This window comes from Taeniopygia guttata, chromosome 9 (assembly GCF_048771995.1).
Source record: "Taeniopygia guttata chromosome 9, bTaeGut7.mat, whole genome shotgun sequence".
NCBI lineage: Eukaryota > Metazoa > Chordata > Aves > Passeriformes > Estrildidae > Taeniopygia > Taeniopygia guttata.
This window is the reverse complement of record NC_133034.1, coordinates 16,476,036-16,494,509: the sequence shown is the minus strand read 5'-3', so window position 1 is coordinate 16,494,509 and position 18,474 is coordinate 16,476,036. Positions and strand designations below refer to the sequence as shown.

Below are 18,474 nucleotides of genomic sequence, written 5' to 3'. Positions count from 1 at the left end.
GGCGAGTATTCAAGCTTCAACATCTTTATTAAAGCAGACAGCAGGTAATCCAGAACCCCACAAGAGAAGCTGAGTGTTCAAGCTTCAAAAATACTTTATTCAAACAAACAGCAAGTAAATCCAGAAACAGTTTAGCACCCCACAGCAGTCAGATGCCAGCACTGAGCAAGGCATCCCAACATCCCAGTAGTCACGGCTGTGCTGCCTAGCCAGGAGATAAGCTTTGTCTTTTGTCTCTCTCTGCTGGCTATAAAGCACAAGATTAAGTTTGACATCAAGATGCATGCAAACAACAGTGAGAACTCCCAGACAGCAGTTCTTAGATGCCATCCAGAGAAATGTCACTAGAAACTAGAATGTGAGAGAAAACACTAACACAGATAAGGCTGTAGGAAGTTAGAGAGTTAAGAGAAGTTAAGGAAGAACAACAAGTTGCACAAGCCTGGGCATCAGGTTTCTAGAGACCGATGAAAATCCAGCCCTCCAAGCTGGTGAGCACTGAGCTCAGTAACCAGGCTGGGGGCCAGTCCCCGCCCTTTCCTTGCAGAGCTCCAGCTGAACAGTGTTCTTTCCCTCAAGGACTACTGCTGGGGCTCAGGTCACTTGCTCCAGTTAGGTTTAAATGCCAGATCAAACTGCAGAGTTTAGGTTAAAACTAAGCTGCGGGTTAGGTTTAAATGCCAGATCAAACTGCCAAGTACAGGGCTGGCAACAGCCCCTGGGAACAGGCAGCGCAGTTTAGCAGGTGTCACACATCAGCAGTGCTCAGCTTCAGGCCACACAGCAGAGCAGCGCCATTAGAAAGCTGACACTGACTTTCCTCCCTGCATTCAACACCCAAGGGGGCAAGACTGGAATTTCCAGCCAGAACTGGAGAGTGAGCAGCCCATGCACACACACCAGCACCCTCCTGGTGTCGCAGCAGGCCAGCCTCTCAAAGTGTTACGTGCACCCATCCAGAGCAGTGACCAGAGCCCTCAGACAGCTGTCAGCCCCAAGCCCTACATTCACCTTTCATTCCTCAGGTCTTTGTAACTGATTTGAAGTAAGCTTACAACACCACAGAGCAGACAGTCTAACTAGCCTAGTTTCTACTAAACACTCAAGCACTACTCTCGTGACTGAAGGCAGGAAGCCAGTTCAAGACAGCACAGCTATTTCAAACAGTTCAGCCTATGGAGAAGGAAGTGTCTAAGGATGTACATAACAGACTGAAGATTGTATCTGCATCACCACAGGAGAGTGAAAAAATAGGACTGCAGGAAATTAATCCATGTTAGATACTAACCATCAAGCTTCGCAGATGACATTGCGTGATAAGCATAGAACAATTATGGGAAACACTGTCCCCGATAATTACGTACACCCATAGTGCAACATATGGAGGTCACTGCCTCCGATATAACACTGTGGTAGGCAAAAACTACCTTGTTCTTTACACATTATGGGAGACACTGCCCCCGATAATGTCAGTTAGGTTTCATGATACATAAGGTACTGGAAGTTTGCAGGAAGCTGCCATTTAAAAATCATGCCAATGTCTAATCTGATGTAGAGGGAGTTTCTGTGTGTTGCCGCAGGTGGAACTAGGGCTGGCCTTAGTTCCATCTGTAGCAAGGCCCTCTGCTGGGCCAGGGCCAGGAAGGAAGCTGTGCTCCCTGTGAGAGCACACAGCATCCAGAAAGGGAAGCAGGAAGAAGTCTGAAGCCCACAGAGGGGCACAGACCCCGCAAGGAAGACAAATTTCTAGTATTGGAATTTCCACCCAGGTTTTCAGCATTTCAAGGATTACTTTGGAGAGCAACCTGGAGACTCACTACCAGGTTTGCACCTTCAAGTTTCTTCCAGAGGGGTGTTTTCGCCACAGAAAGCTTAACTGCTAGTTTTCCAAAACTTTTTGAGGGTCTTGTTTTGATTATTTTAAATGCAAAGTTCCAGTATCATGTTTGATTGTAATAGCAGATGCTGCTTTATTCAAAAACGACAGTATAACTGTCATAATTATGGAAGGCACTGCTTCCGATAATTATCTTCTATAAAAAAAACACACCATTTATAGTGAACACTGTCACTGATAAATAAATAAAGAAATAAATATCTCAGTGCCAAACAAGAGCCAACCTGCAAAATGACATCAGTCAAACAGAGTTTGGCCAAGAGACTCGATTTCACACAAGGCCCCTGAGCAGCAAGGTCTGAAGTGCCAGCCTAAAGTCATTTCTCAATGCTGCAGGACTTGCTGAGGTGCCAGCTGAGGATATCAAGGGGACATTGGATAATCTTTGGGTCATTTTCCCTGGGAATTGATACCTGCCTTGGCAGAAGCAAGCCTCCAAGATGTCACTGGAACCCTGCTACTGAGTAAAGGCAGGCGGGCACTTGAGAGCTTGCTGATAATCCAGCACTTGTGGGCTATTACTACATTGTTTAATTGTTGAACTGCAGCTTTCTGCAGCTTCCTGCCAGAGAAGGGATCCTTGTTACAAATGTTCAGACGAATCCATTCTGTTTTATCACTAGGTTTAGGTGGCCAACAATTAAAAGCTTGAATAGATGAGGTACCTCCCCACTCAAGGTACCAGTTCAGGAAACACCTGAGCTCTTAGTTTTGAAGTACACTGGAGCAGCTGTACATGACTGGTTTGGACTGTGGTTAGGTGGGAGCCCAGTCAGAGGAGACTTCATGGTAATCTTAGTATTGCTTTAAAACTGCCTCCAAGATAAGATTTAAATTTTATGCTCAACTTTGGTCAAAAACATTTTGTTGCCAGAATATCTACAGGAAAGTAATACCATGTTAGGGAGTGGGTTTCACTTAGGTTTCAGGGGGTTTGGTTAGGTTTTATGATATATAAGGTACTGGAAATCTGCAAGAAGCTGCCATTTAAAAATCATGCCAATGCCTAATCTGAGGTACAGGGAGTTTGTGTGTGTTGCTACAGGTGGAACTAGATCTACACAGCAAGGCCCTTTGCTGGGATGGGGCCAGGAAGGAAGCTGTGCTCCCTGCGAGAGCACAGAGCTCTCCTGTACCTTAGATGAGCAATCCAGGTGTTTGCAGTGTCTAGATTTCGTTGTCTGTATTCCAGATATCGCCCACTAAAGCATTGGCAGCCCCTTTAATGGTCCAGGTGGCCAGGGCCAGCTGCTCTTTCAGCTCATTCACATCCACGCTGGTCTTGTTGACTGCCAGCTGCTCCAGGTTCTCCAGCAGACTCTGCAGGGTGTGGCTGCCTCTGCCGAAGAAGATGTGGCGGAAAGGAGCATCTTTTGGTGAGAGGTATGGAGAGAGGAAGTCGTACTCCACCTGAGTAGAGATGCAAATACAGGGTTATACTCTCGCCTCCCAAGTTCTTCTTTCCTGATCTGCCCCCACACAAGCTGCCAACCCCTGATCCCCAGTCAGCCCTTTCCCACAGCAGCTCTGCAAGGACCAGACCCTCTCTCATGAGCAAGCCATTATGTTGCCACTAAGCAAGTGGAAGAGACACCATTCTGCACAGTGCCCATGGCCCCTTAGGGAAAGGCCCATCCCAGCCAGCACTCTCTTCCTTTGTGAAGGAAGAAAAACCAGTTGAAGATACCCACCTTCATCATCCTGTCATTCAGGGCTCTGCGGACAATCCTGTTTTCCCTGTCACTGTTTTCGATGTCTCTTCTCAGTGTATCTGCAGCTCGCTGGAAGTCTCCACGGGCAAAATACAGCCAGTTCAAGGTCAGCCCCAGTTCCTGCAAGGGAGGAGCTGTTAGCAAACCTGAATTTCTTCTTTTGCTGCTCTCTTACCAAAAGAAAGTGTTGGGATTTTTTTTTTTTTTTCCTGGCAGTTTAGCCAAGTAGCAGAACAAGTTCTTGGCAGGCTCTTCTGAGGTCACTCCCTACCCACACTTTCTTCTAGATTTTCAGCAAAGGTGCAAATGAGATGGAAAGCTGCACTATGCTGTGAATGATAACCAGAGAAGAAACTGTTCACATCCATTTCCTCAAGAGCTCATGACATCTAAATTAGCTAAATCTGTCTGCCACAGCTACTCTGCCTGCACTGCTCTATAAGGAACATGGATTCTGGTCACACTTTGCTACCTTTTTCTGTCTAAAGGGGAAAGGTGTCCATCCTGATGTATTCACTGGCACAGGGCCTTATTAGCACATGGCCCCATAATCATCAGGGATTTGGTGAACTCAGAGTCCTTCTAACCTTCACATTGGCATTGAAGTGCCAAAGCTTCTCCTGGAATGACAGCAATTCATCACTGTATCTATCAAAATCCAGGAAGAGCTCATGGTCATGGGTCAGCCTGAGAGCTATTTGTCCAGCAACTTCTGCAGCAGCATACATGAGAGGGTACAACTGGCCAGTCTTCTCTTTCAGGTTAGCCAAAGTGTCCTCAGTAGTGCCCAAAAAGGCATACTCATCACCTTCCTGCAAGAAAGAAGGTATTGAAGTTAGCCAAGAAAGCTTTTCCAGTTAGACTTTTCTCATCCCCCACCAAAAGTTACTTGTTACCTCCACCACATCCCATCTCCCTGTGCTGCTAAGGAGCAAAGACTCAAGTGGCAAAACTCCAAAGGACTGGGAAGGGAATGGAGCTCTTATCTCATCCCTGACAGCTTCCAGTTACCAGCAGGATGTTCTGCTTGTTATTTAGACCTGAAGACATACAGACCTTTATCCCCCAGATTTCACTGCAGAAGTGCAGGTGGGCAAATCTCACCACCCAGTTTGCTATGTGCTTGCAGCACCCACCAACCCTTCCTTTAGGGTAACTCAGGGTATTTTGTGAAACAAGTCTGACACTAATAAACCCCAAACATTCCTAAGAGAGGGAGCTGCTACCACTAAGGCTCCCAGCTGCACACCTGCAGTAAGAGGGCAGGGTGCTGGGCTGATGCTACCCCCCAGCTATAGCAGCAGACTGGAGAACAGTCTGAGGTAAGTACTTGCTCAGGGCACTAATATTGCTCCCACAACACGCTCTGCTTGCTGACCAGCAGGCGGTAGAACAGTCTGTCACTGTCCAGCAACAGCCTGACATCCTTCTATTGCTTTTAGCTTCTGATTCATTGACATCTGAGCCTCCAGAAAAGCAAGTCACCCCTCTCCCCAAAAACAAAAACCTGCAAGTATTCAGTACTTTGGAACTGAGATGTAAAGCCAGCCTTGTCCCAGGAGCAGTCTTGACATCAAGTACTGCCACAGCCACCAGGTTCAGAGGCTGCACCTCCTCCCTCTGAGAGGCTCTTGCAAGGACATTGAGCTTGGCTGGAAAGCAGATATCCTTACAGCACTCTGCATGGAATGAGCACACTAGGCAAGCACACATTACTTACATTGTAGAAACCAAAGGAAACCACTGGGATTCCTGAGTAGGCCAGAAAAGGGAACGCTGCATTATCCAGATCAAGGGGAACACTGCAGAAAATAAGCACTGAGTAGTTACCAACTGGTTTGGACACCCAGGAGAAAAGCTACAAGCTCTACAATTGAAGCTCTGAACCAACAGAACTCTAGACAAGACTGAAGGAGTCCCAACCAAATCCCTGGTCCTACTTGTCCATTCCCTGCCACTGGACTTGGTACGAGGCTTTTCCTGTCCTGCAGGAAGGTGTCTGGGCTGCCTCAGCCAGCTTGGGGCAGCACAGTTAGTGCTGTACTGTTCACACTTGCCTGACCCCACGTCAGAAGGTAGAGCCCACCCCAGACAGCAGTATGACACTCCAGCAGAATCCATACTGTTTGCTCCTTTTGGGAGAGCAGATCTCCATAAAAGATGGATGACAATACTTACACTTTCTTTATCCAGTCAGAGCCAGCTTTGTCATACAGGTATCCCAAATTATTTGTGGGGTCCTTTACCTGCACAGAGATGACAGTCACTGCACTTGTTCTCACCTCTGCTTGGGCTTCCATCCTGAAGCTTACACTCCTGTGCAGATGCCAGAGTCAGGCGTGCTCCCCCGACCTTTGTCCACACATCTGCCACTGAACTGTGGCATTTGCTGATTTTAGATTCTGCATGTGTGAACTGCAATTCCCAGAGCCCAGCTGATGTCAGACAGGACCCCTTCAGAATCCCAGGTTTTCCTCCTAAGTGGATCTTTCTCCTGACAAGTGGGCAAAGTGACCCAACACAGCTCTGTCTGCTTTCAGTTCCTCCTTAAAACCACAGTCACCTTGATCAGATCAATACCCTTTAACTCACCCTCTTCATAGTTGCCTCTAGCAATGAGTAGAGCAGTGGGCTAGCAGAAATCTTCACGTCTCTGGAGCCTGCAAAAAATGAAAGGGTACTCAACATACCGGCACAATCAACCACTACTGCTAGAGCAGCTCACCCGTGATCTACAGCTACAGTTGCCAAAGGACCTTCAACAGACACAGGACAGTCAACTGGGATTTAGCAGAGTTGACTCCTCATGGCTTAGGCTGTACCAGCCTCCCAGCTTCAATGACAGCAGGAGAATAAATGGAGTCATGCCAGTCTTCAGCCAAACACCCACCAGCCACCTCTTGGCACAGCCCCCATTCCTAGAGGTTAAAGGATGTCTGTTCAAGCTATTCTGGTCCCACCCAGTTTAAAGAAGTACTTGAAAGAGTAGCAGGTTACCCAGGACTGCAGTATCCAAATTGATGTAAGTGAAGGCTTTGGCATGCAGTGTGGTGGAGTACCCCTAGAACAAAACAAGCATTTTAACAGTGAGCAGTAGCAGTCCAACACCAGGATGTTTAATCCACAGAACAACTGCAGAGCCGTCCTGCAGAACTCTATTAAATCATCAATACCTCCAGCCACTCGGTAGCACCCACAGCTCCGTACTCTCCCGCACTCCAGCTAGCGAAGATAATGCTGCGCCGTGGTTTGTAGTCATCTGTAAAGAGAGAGAGACTGAGAGGTCTGCCCTTTCCCCATGGAGATGCAGATTAGCACTGCGGGCCTGGGATGATGAATTGCCTGCTCCTCAGACAGCGCTGCTGCAGAGAAATGTGCACACTGCATGGACACTGTACCCTGCCCCCACACCCTGCAGAACTGCGCAGCAGAACAATGCTGTCTGCATTTCCACTCTGTTTTGTTTAGCTGCCTGAGCCCAAAATTAACCCTGGAGACAAGTGTGCTCACACTATCTGCCACCATGCAGTCCCAATGCTCCCACACTTCAGAGTTTTCCCACTTTGGGCCTGGCTGTCCAACAGACAGCTCCAGTTTAAAGTTTGCGTCCTGTGTTATCCAAGGACACACTGGTAATTGAGCCATACCAGATCCAGGCAGGCAGTCCCTTGGAAGTGAATGTTCATTGCAGACAAGTTGTATTGGAGAAGTAACAGCTTCTCAGGGAGCGTTGTCAAATTCCCTACACCTTCTAAAGGACTGCTTTGCAACTGGGCTCTCCAGTGTTAACACAAAGAGAGCTAGACCTGCATCACCTCCCACCCTTGTGCTTTTGTTCACAAATATTTACCATTTTTCACCATGTCTGAGATCACACGGGCAAGTTCCAACAAGATGGCAGTGCCAACTCCAGCCTTGGCTGCTCCTGGCCCCCAGGAATCTCTCTGGGCTCCGAGCACAACGTACCGATCTGTAAAGGAGACAAGGTCAAGACCTGAGCTGCAAGCTTCAGATTGCAAATACCACTTATGAGAAGAGCAGCTTTCAGCTTCTCTACTAGGAAGAGAGTCTGATCCCTGAATCTGGCACACTGAGTGCTTTCATTAGCCTTTCCCTGGCAGCACAGTTCAGATTTCTCTTTGATGCTCAGGGGAGGGCCTTGGTTCTGCTGTGAAAAATCTGTCAACTGTCTGGGAGCAGCTGTCCCATTCCAGTGACCACAGAAGAGGAAGGGTTCTCCTCAAGACTGAACTACAATGCAGCTGCTGTTACCTGGTTCTTCAAAGCCCTTGATAACACCAAAGATGTTCAGAATCTTCCTATCCACCATAACGTTGTTCACAGTCAGTTTCACTTTCATCTTGCTGTTGTTGCTCACTGTCACCTTACATCCCATGATATCAGCTGTCCAATCCTCAAGGCATTTTTCTCCATCCATTTTTCTGAGAGAAAAAGGAAGATCCTTTGAACTCATTATCCAGCTCTGACCTCTTTAAGCTATTGTGTGAAAAATGCACACCTGCAACTGCAGGTGCAGCCTTGTTCAGAGCCTGTCTCGGAGAGACTTTGCAGTTCTGTACCACTAATTATGCAAGGAGGGGTAGAATACAGAGACCAAGAGGAATCCAACACCAGATTAAGTTCAATCTTTAAGACATGAGACATGGACACAAATGACTCTTCTCCAGCCAGTTCCAGAACATAGTCCGTGCCACACAGAGCAGAGAGCTCCTTCTCACAGCACCTCACACCATCCTCACTCCTGGCAAGAGGCCACAGCACCTCAGCCTGCAAGACAGCAGAAACACTTACCCGAACAGTCTGGTTGCTGCTTCTCTAGAGATAGTTTGAACAGGAATGTGAGGTAGGCCAGAAGATTCCACTGGTGGGAACTGGGTATGGTTGAAAGAAGGGAAGCCTGGTGTGAAAGGGTCTCCAGTTCCAAGGTGGGCCTGTGAAAAGCAAGAAGAGTCCTCAAGTCTCACCAGAGTCCAGCAGTTTTCATCTACACAAGGGCACTGCTGGACTGCCCCAGGCTGCAGCTGCCAGCCAGAACAAACAGGTTCTCAAGAACAAACAGGGGAACCAGTTGCACACTCACATGTCCAAAGGGGGCATATGAATCTGCCTTGTCTTTTGAGGGGCCCAGGTACATCAGGGCACCAACTGCTCCTTCCTTTCTGGCATTTGCAACCTGCAGCAAAGAGAAACATTAAGTGCACATCTGCATTGCGAGCAAGGGCAGTCCAGGCAAGAACACGGAGCAATGGTGTGAAGGGTTGTGCCTCTCGGTGCCCAACTCTTTTAACAGCTACCTGACAGATCCACAAGGCAGCTGAATCCCAGCAGCTCAGCCCTGCTGCAGGCAAACTGTGTCTAACATCCTTTGGAACAGTTAGGACACACCGCAGTGTCTCAGTCTATGATTCTTTCAGCTCATACTCGCTCCTTGGAGCAGCTTATAATTTAATATCATTTAATTTTGATTATGCTCCATCTGTTTTCCCAAGATGAGGTTAGTCTCAAGACAAGCAGCTGCTAGGGACTCATCTTCAAATGGAAAATGGTGGCAGAGTGGACTAGTCAGCATTTTAACACAACTACAACCCAGCACTAGTACATACACTCTTTTATAGCTAGACACCAGTTTGGAAAGTGGGATTGGAGAACCAGTGACCACATTTTTTGGAAGCACTTTCTAGCCCTGCCTGTCTCAGATGCCTCCAGACAAGGCTGAGTCCAACTGCAAAGGGTCCTGTGCCCCAGCCCTCCCAGGAACACCCATCTGAGGGGCAGCTCTGGGTCAGATATGGAACAGGCTTGCATACAGAAACACTTGGATCCCTTAGCCTGCTTAGCTATTTGGTTCTGTTCTCTACAGAGGGAACACAACAGCATGCATGGCCACAGTACCAGCACTGCTATGTGGTCCAAGGAACAGTCAGCAAGGGCTCAAGTGACACACTGCAGCCAAGCTTTTAAATTATTTGGCTACAGCAGCAAGAGGTGTTCTGGAGGCAAGGCTGTTGTGCTTCTAGCAGCCTTATGGCTGTATCTAGTGATATTATCCAGCTGTGCTCCCATGCTGCCTCCCAGCCCCACCACTCCAAAGGCCTGGTTGTCCCAGTGAACTGCCCGAGGCCAAGAAGAATTGCACCATGAACAGTAACAAGCCCTGCTCAGCCTCAGTGTCCAGACCTGCACGTGGAGCTTTAGTGCAAACGAGCAAGACCAGGCCTGCAGAACAATCCTACATACATGAGTTCTACAGACCTAAAAAAGACATTCCTCTGCACCTCAATGAGAAGGAAGCATGGCTTCCTGTTGCCAAGTCTAGCCAGACTTTGCGGCAGACACTGCCTACCTTCTCAGCAAGGGTTATTTTTCCAGCTCTGAAGATGATTATAGTTCCATTCATTGAAACACGCATATTTCGTATCTTCTGAAAATCTTCTTTCCGTCCATAGTTCACATAGATGGGTTTGCCCTGCAATAGAAATGCTGGTTATGAAAGCAGCAGTCTTAAGTCAGTAAGAGACCTGAAATAGCCTAGAGTCACTGTAACACTGACTCCTCTTAACAGTAGGGAGCTTCAGCTCAGCAATGTAAACTGATCCAGTGCAAGACACCTGCTGGAGCAGCACTTCTGCCAAGGCTCCCGTCTGGATTCCAGCAGGGAAGTTTAAAGTTATTCCTGCATCTTGCTGCAGTAAGAATACTATGTGGGCCCATTCCTCTCTCCTGACTCTGACCACCCTGCCCAGATCTCTTAACTGGGGAGGGCTTTATACACTCCCTATCTTTAAGGGACTTATTTTTTAAGTGTACAGACACATTCCCAGGATTCTTCTGGCGTTACTTACAGTAACTGTGCCGCTCTTGCTGTATGCCACATATGCATCAGGACTCTCCAACTCTTCTTGAGCATCTTCTACAATGAACACTTGGTTCTTGCTACTGTTAAATGTAGAGAGACAGCGTTAAACTCTTTCACACAATAATTTAATTAGCTCAGTAGTTCAGTCAGTATTGTGACTGTATTCAGTCTGTGCTCTAACAATTCTGATCATGTCAATGGAGCCTGAAACAGGCAAACTCATCCCAGTACTTCCATACAAAAATCTCTGGAGCTGGTCAAAGACATTAATGAAGGCTGATTTCTAAGAGAAGTAGCAGAAATAATATCTGCTTCCCAGTCTCGGTTGCCTCCTAAAAGAAGCTAGGCAAACTCATTTCCCCTGACAAAAAGGGGCAAGTAAAAGATGAGGGAGTGAGCTGTCAGACAACACAACGCCTGTTGACACCATCCTGAGCTACTGGAGGATCTACTGCCAGGTGCACAGCCCTTCTGGGTGACAAGACAGAGTCACCTGTGCCAGCAGTTTTAGACACAGGGAATCTGCCTTTCAGCTGAGTTTTCACTCAAGTTTGTTTTCTCTCCACTTCCTAAGCATACTTGGAGGAAACAGCTGCCTCAGGAAACATCCAGAGTGCTGCTTCCAGACCCTCTGGATTTAGAAAGCCTGAGAGGATGCAAGAGCAGTTATTGCTTGGCTAGGTTGAAGTTTGTTTGCAGAGTAGTAATTGGCTCACAATTTTCACATCATTTTAAGCAGAAATCAGACATTTGCTCAAGACTACAGGTATCCATGCTATAAGGACAAGATGTGCATCTCTTCTTTAACATACCTGCCTTTATCCTGCAGCCTAACGTAGTGCTCATCGTTCCACACGTCATCCAAGCGGAAGCTGGTGAACTGCTCATGAATGTGGCTGGCAGCACTCTCATCTTCAACCTTGCCAGCTTCAAAAGAATTCTTACCTTCTCTTTGCCTGGAGGTAACAAATATACATATAGCTTAGGCTACAGCACCAGGCTGCTCTGCAGCCCGTGGAGCCATTTAAGCCCGAGTTTAAAACACACCACCCTACATAGGCCTTATTCTCCAAGTGAGCCCAAGGTCCGCTCACAGGCTGTGCCTCTCCTAAAGCTCTAGATAAACTTTCTGGAACTCTTACCTCAGGTTGGCCTCAAGACTTGAAACTGACAGTTTAGATGACAACATTTTTCTTAAATCAGGCCAGTATAAGATCCGTTGTTCGGGAGCCTCTTCTCCCTCCATTCCATCATCTGAGAAGTAGGATGCAGTAGGAGTCATCTCGCAGTTGCCACTTCCATCCAGACACCTGTTAACCCTCTGCATTCGTCCACGATAACTCAAGTAGCCAATCAGAAACCCTGTGGACAGAAAAGGTATTTCTTTGTGCTGCAGAAAGATGACTGAACCCCACCACACAGCTTCAGAGTTGAGATACGCCTCTGCTCTCACCATTTTTGACGAGCTGGCTTACCCAAGGACAGACAAATACACAGCCTGACATTTTGCCTGAGCTGGCATGTTTTAAGGGACACTGTAAATCTGATCTTGCACTTGGCACAGTCCCTCCAGCACCACTTAGGAAGGAAAATGCTCACTTTAGGCCAATGGCATTGTTAAAACCTTAAGAGACAAATACCAAAGACTTTACTCATCTGTTGACCCATATCTCTACAGAAGTGTTAGGAGTTAATGGAGGGAAAAACGAAACTTTGACACAGACCAGTCTTCCCTTCAGTTAAGTCACAATTCTCCACAATCAAACTCCACAATTCTTTGTGCTGGTGCTGTATGTCTGATCTAGACACACTTAGCAACAAAAGGCCGTGGCCTAGATCCCAGTTGTTGAATTATCTCCCAAAACAACAGAGATTCAAATTTAACAGCCTCAAATTACATTCAATACTGGAGTCCACTTCATGCAGTTGCCTCCCACCCTTCCTTACCAATCAAAAGGAGGAGGACAGCTGCCATGATTATGAAGCAGAGGTTCTTGCCATTCCTCCGTGGAGGAGGCATGCTGGCATGCAGGTGCTCTGGTCTCCCAACTTCCCCTCCTTCCTCCTCATCAGCAGCCAGGTTCATCTCCACGTGGCTGTTGTCTCCATCCGTTTGCCGGGCAATGCTGAAGCGTGTGTATGATGTTGGCTCGCCACTAAACTGTGTGGAAAGGCAGTCAGGAGATGAAAGAGTTGGCTACACCTGCAGTCCTTGCAGTCAGCTGCACCTCTGCTCCAACCCAAACACTGCTGGTCCGTCTGCAGCTGCTCCAGAGCAGCGAGTGTTTGGGCTGTCAGTAAGTCAAGATGGATGCTTTAAATACAGTTAAGACTCAGAACCACTCAGGGTCTCCAGAGTCCATTTAGATTCCATTTATCCTGCACAAGTTTGGAGCCACATTGATCAGAGTCTAGCCTGGAGTCTTACAGATATGAAACAGTCAGTGGCATTTCCCACATGACACCCATGGCTGAGGCTGATTCAAGCAGAAACTCCTGGTTTTAATCAGCAGAGCACAGATCAGACTTGAATGTGTTCAATATACACTTTGATGAACACAGAGGAAACGGAATGCAACCGTCCATGGCCTTTGAGCCACATTCACTTTGATGTAAATACTCTCATCCAGCACCGGGATAATTTTGTAATAAACTGCCCTATGGCTACCCTTAAATTACACTATTACACATATGGTAGTATTACAAAGCAGCTAGGCTGAAGAGAGATGGCCCTTGGGCATTATGCTACTTAGCTGACATGAAAGCTGAGGCTACACCTCTTGCAGCCACCAACAACTGGCACTGTTTGACAGGTTTTTACCAGTGCCCAAGCAGAGCTTCCAGGCTGGAGCTCACTCTTCTGTAACAGGTGCCAGGCACAGCCCAGCCCCCCACAGAACAGCAGCCCATGCACAAGGCAGCTGCTCAGACTAACTCAATTCCAGGCATAGCCAGGCACTGGCAGATCCACTCTGCTTCCATTAGAGATGCTGAAATTGCCTGCAGCCATGGTTGTGCTGGGGAGTAGAGTGAGACTGGCAAAAAGGCCAAAGGAATAGCTTTGGGAGCAGCACTCTCCTCTGTACAGGAGAAGCAGCTGGTAACAAGCACCCAAGCCCTGTTACAACATCAGCAGCTCATCCTCAAACTATATGTCAGAGTTGGAAGTGAAGACACCAGGTATCTGCTTGCTTGGGCAAAAGAAACCAATGTCACTTCAGGACCTGTAGTTCCACTCTGATCCACAATGAAATGGCTGCCTGCTAATATTTCAGAAAGGGCAACTGCAGTCTGTCCTAACACTCTCCCTGCTCAGCTGCTCCACAGCTTGGCTTCTCTCACACCTGAGGCATGTCCTCGCACAGAGGACATGCCCCAACCCTCCATATCCTCCATTCTTGTTCTGAGACCAAACCACCACACTCCAAGTCCTAGCCTTGGGTCATTTCACAATCCAAGCTCTCCAGAACCCGCAGGCTTGGCCAGACAAGTTCCTGCACATTTATTTCAAGCACAGGTTGCTTTCAAAAGCTGGACCCTTGAATTCCCACCTCCCAAGTAACAATAGAACACATGTTGATTGTCCCAGCAGGCATTTGAACGGCTTCCTCAGCAGCACTTCCTTCTGCAACTTTATTCAAGGCCCATCCCCCCTTCCTTAACAGCCCTCAGAGACCCAAACCACAATAGCAGATAGCAGCTAACAACAAACCCACCAGCACTGAACTGCTTGAGCCACTTCCTTGACAGCTACTTGCAGTGACACTTGGCTAACCACCCACATAGCAGCACCTAACGCTGTTTTGGTTTTTCCAAAAACATCTTCTCCAATACTCATAAGTAGTGATATTTTTTTGAATAATATAGCTCACTGCTCATCAAATATCTTTCATACAGTTCCATCAACTGCCTCCTATTGCACTGGATAGCTATACTCAATTCTACAGCTTATGTGTGTTCAAATAGATAACAAACTACATGGAAAAATATAAAATTAATATTATACAATCTCATACACAGATGTTGTGGAACCTTTCTTCTGCAGTATTGTCAGTCCACCAAGAGACAAACAGCATTGGGGTACCAAGTCTTACCAAGTTCGAGATTGCAGCTCTGGCATGATCCATTGCCTTCTGGACAAATGCAAACCAAGTTCACCAAAGCCCTAAAAGTTCAGAATACAATAAGGTTAGACCACCCGAGGTCAGTTACTGCCACTAGTGCACTGAGCTTGCCCGTGGATTTTCTGTGCATACTTCCATGTAAGTCACTACATTAGTGAACCTACATGAACCTTGAATGCAACCTAGAAGTTCCCATGGCAATTATAAGCTCCAATCAACTCTTTTTGTTGAACTTTGGGCATACTGACAGGCATATAAACGAGGAATACAGTCTCCAATGGCTAAGTTCAGCCAAGGGTCTTATTAACGTTGGGGACATCTCCATTTAGGGAGTGCTGGCAAGAGGCATTTACTCAACTACCTCCACGGACTCTATAGATATCTAAGGATCCTGGGCTCTGTCTCAATGACAGGAGGAGCCCAGCTGGAAGAGAGAAGTCACACAAGGCCATAAGGCAAAGCAGCACAAACTCCAACCCCGACAAAACACTTTTAATACGAACATCCCTCCTACATAGCTATGTTCTCTACAACTTTGTGAGGGCAAATTCTTGAAAACCTCTGAAAATCACTAAAAGCATCTTTCCAAAATAATTTCAGCAACTTTTAAAAGTGTAAGTTCTCTGTAAACAGCAAACATGTCTGAAAGGTATACTGAAACTGATTTGCTTCTCTATTTCTTCCTGAAAAAGATTTGCAATTTAGTGAGTGACCAATGGTCACTCACCACAGCACCAGGCAGGTGCTGAGGTTGGGAGCAAGCAACCTGAGTATGCCCTCAAGCACCGCTGCTAATAGGCAGCTCTGGTCTTCAGGTGCACGTGGATTAGCTCTACACCGGGGAGCTCTGCAAGGTTTTATTTGGAGATCAAAGGTTAACGGTGGCCATTGCTTATTTCACCTTTTATTCAGGGCAAGAACACGTGGAGGTGAAACCACGACAGATTTGAGCAGCCTTTCCCGAGCGACAGCCGGAGGCCGCAGGCTCCCGCCAGGGCACGGGCGGACCGAGCATGTGGCGGGCGGCTGGAAGGAAACCCGGGAACACGCGGGGAAGCACAAAGGGCTGCGGGCATCGCACCTGGCAGGGATGCTGGCCGGCTGCGCCATGCCTCCCCGAGCCCCTCCAGCCAGGCCGCGAGCTTTCAGAAACACGGCAAAGAGAAGCAAAAGCGAGAAAAGCGAGCACGCTTCAGCAGCCGCCCCGCGGGGCTGGGTGGCTCCGGTATCGCCAGCAGGGCCCGGCTGCGGACCCAGATAAGCGGCGCGGGCGATAGGCGGCGGGCCGCGGGCACGTCCGCCCGAGCCGCCCTGCCGAGCCCACCAAGGTCGCGGGCACCGCCGCATGAGGCGCGGCCCCTGCGCCGCCAGGGCCGGGCCCAGCGCCGCCGCGGCCCCTGCACCGCCGCTCCCGCGCCGACCCCTCCGCCACCGCCTCCCTCCGTCCTCGCCTGCCGCTGTCCGCGCCTCCCTCCCCGCTCCCCGGCCTGCCGCGGCCCCGCGCCCGCTCACCCGCAGCAGCTCCACTGCCGCGCCGGGCTCCGCTGCGCCGCCCGTAACGTTAGTGCCGCTCGGAGCCGGCCCGGGCCCGCCCCGCCGCTCCGAGCGCCCTATCGCCAGCCGGGCGGAGCTCCGCCTCCGCGCCCTGAGGGCGGGCTGAGGCCGCTCCCGCCGCCGCGGCCGCTCACGCTGCTCCTGCTGCGGGTGCGTGTCCGCACAGCCCGCCCAAGGGCTCCAGTGTGTGCCTGCTCCGTGCCCTACCCGGCCTTGCTGCGCACAGGGAATGCAAGGAAGCACAGGATCATAGAGGGGACCTCCAAGATCATCCAATCCAACCCTCAACCCAGCATCACCACCGCAACCACTAAACCGTGTGACCCAGCCCCTTTTGAGCACTCCAGGGGTCACGACTCCATCACCTCTCTAAAAACCTATTCCAGTACCTGAAATTGTGAAAAACAATAAGCATTCACTCCAGGGGCCACAACTCCATCACCTCTCTAGAAACCTATTCCAGAGCCTGAAACAGTGAGAAACAATTTTGTAATTCCTAATCTGAATCTCCCATCTCAGCTAAAGGCCATTTCCTCTAATCCTCTCACTGTAGGCATAGTAGAAGAGACTGGTCCCCTCCCACTACGGGTCTCCTCCTCACTACGACCTACTTATTTTATAAAGAATGAAGCTGCTTGCTTTATAAATTGCCTTTAAGTGCCCTTGGTCCGGTGGAGGACCCACTTCCAAGTGGCATGTGTTTCACTGGCTGCATACCAAGTCCCAGCTTCCCCACAGAAAGGGCTGGAAGTGGGGCAGGGAGATGAAGTTAACAAATCTTTGTGGGAAGGCATGCTTGTACCACAGTAGAAGAAAGAGCAGCTCACAGATTCAGCATTCCCATCCTCTCAGCATTTTGAGGGATGAGGGCAGGAAAAATATTTTCCTTCCTGGGTGATGCAAACAAGACTCTGGCTTGAGAAGCTCTCAGCATCCTCAGGTCCCAGCAAGTCTCACGTGCTCAGGGCTGCCTTTTTAGAGCTGAATGAGCAGAGACACCCGAGGTGCCTTTCCTTTGTGTTGGGCTGCACAGATTGTTATTTTATTTGTAGAAGAGGAAGTGTGGCAGGTATTATGTCTTCCACCCCCTAAACACAAGAAGTGTGGACAGCCCACATCAGGACACAGGCTATCTGTGGCCCACTGTGAGAGAAAGTCACTGTTTCCAGCCTCAGTCCTTTAGCTCAGGGCATCCCTCAAAAATATATCACAGCTACAGAACGCTTCAAGGTTCGTGTGTGCGCATGTTCTGCACTAATGTGCTCATTTGTCCCTTCCTCATTAGAAAAATAAATCAGTAGGCTGGGATTATTGCCTCAAATCCTCTCCCAGGAAAGAAGGATGGGAGCAGAAAGTTTGTAGTTTGGCAGAACACGTGATTGCAAAGAGGATTACGTTTGGTGAAAAGCAATACATTCCTGTGCTGATAAAAGGGGGATTAAGTAGACCTGAAATTCGGCATGGATGTCTGGAGACAAGTCTGTAAAGTGTCTCTCAGGCAAGACGTGCTGCCAGCTCTGTTTACCAGAGGAGGTCTGAGCCAGGCTCTCTCTTCTCTAGATTCATCCCTCACCAGCTGTCGTGATGCCAGTCATGGGAGGGAAAACTATTGTTATTTGGCATGTGACTGACCCGTGGGACGTGGTGCTGGCTGGTGCCTTGGTGGAAGCAGGTGTAAGAGGGTTCAGAAAGAGTTTAGCTCAGTCCTGCTGGCTGGACACTGATCGTTTCTCACCACAACAGCCTGGATGCAGCCTGTTGCTCAGGAAAGCATAACCCGGGGAAAGCAGTCACAGCTCTGCCCTGTTTTTTATCTTCCTCCTGGGCTCCCCCCACCAAGCCCTCAGCTTCCTTTACCTGTGCACACCGAGGTGCCGCCAAAGGAGGGACACCTGCAGGAGAGCTCGGGCTCTGGACGTTCCCTGGAGCGATGTCGCAATGCGAGGGAGGCGGCAATGGGATTTATCCCTCCCCGTGGCCTCGGCTGGCTGTGCCACCCTTCCGGCTATGGCAGGGGAGGTGCCAGCCTGCGCCAGCCCGGCCCGCCCTGGCAGGGACGCGCTGCAGGTGTTTTCCGTCCTCAATCGCTGCACGCTGTGCTCAGCAGGCAGTTCCCATTTCTACACGTGCCTGGAAAAAGAGAAGAAAGCTGATATTCTAAAAACTCAGAGGTTTTTGAATCTCAGCTGGTTTTGGCGGTAGAATACCTGAAAATGAGGGTTCTTCAAAGGCAGTGTTGTGTACCCATGAGCAGTGGAGCACCCTTCACCTTGCAAGTGACAGGGAGCTGGCTGGCTATGGTGCTTGGTG

The 18,474-nt window shown here is 48.9% G+C and overlaps 1 protein-coding gene across 3 annotated transcripts; it reads right to left on the bottom strand.

Annotated features, from left to right (window-relative positions):
* Positions 1 to 8: 8 nt before the first annotated feature.
* On the bottom strand, positions 9 to 18,270 carry TFRC (transferrin receptor). 3 transcript variants are annotated; one of them, XM_030280568.4, is made up of 19 exons: positions 18,022 to 18,270; positions 14,581 to 14,651; positions 12,434 to 12,647; positions 11,629 to 11,848; positions 11,299 to 11,442; positions 10,473 to 10,566; positions 9,974 to 10,096; positions 8,711 to 8,803; positions 8,422 to 8,561; positions 7,882 to 8,051; positions 7,460 to 7,579; positions 6,783 to 6,868; positions 6,607 to 6,670; positions 6,202 to 6,269; positions 5,788 to 5,855; positions 5,330 to 5,411; positions 4,197 to 4,421; positions 3,589 to 3,729; positions 9 to 3,307 (listed from the first exon to the last, which is right to left on the bottom strand). In XM_030280568.4, exons 2-19 carry the CDS (start codon positions 14,611 to 14,613, stop codon positions 3,065 to 3,067), a joined length of 2,328 nt encoding a protein of 775 aa, XP_030136428.4. In that variant the 5' UTR covers positions 14,614 to 14,651; positions 18,022 to 18,270; the 3' UTR covers positions 9 to 3,064. The 3 variants fall into 3 exon arrangements, with proteins under 3 accessions (XP_030136428.4, XP_012431177.4, XP_030136429.4); XM_012575723.5 differs by lacking the exon at positions 18,022 to 18,270 and adding an exon at positions 16,123 to 16,252; XM_030280569.4 differs by lacking the exon at positions 14,581 to 14,651 and having other exon boundaries at positions 18,022 to 18,260.
* Positions 18,271 to 18,474: the final 204 nt, after the last annotated feature.

Bases quoted from the DNA above. Each gene is read 5' to 3' on its own strand.
- TFRC (XM_030280568.4), bottom strand. From the start codon at position 14,613: ATGGATCATGCCAGAGCTGCAATCTCGAACTTG. The intron at 10,097-10,472 runs GTAAGTAACGCC...TTTCTATTGCAG, and splicing joins GCAAGAGCGGCACAGTTACT to GGCAAACCCATCTATGTGAA. The intron at 6,869-7,459 runs GTAAATATTTGT...CTCTCTTTACAG, and splicing joins CTCAGACATGGTGAAAAATG to ATGACTACAAACCACGGCGC.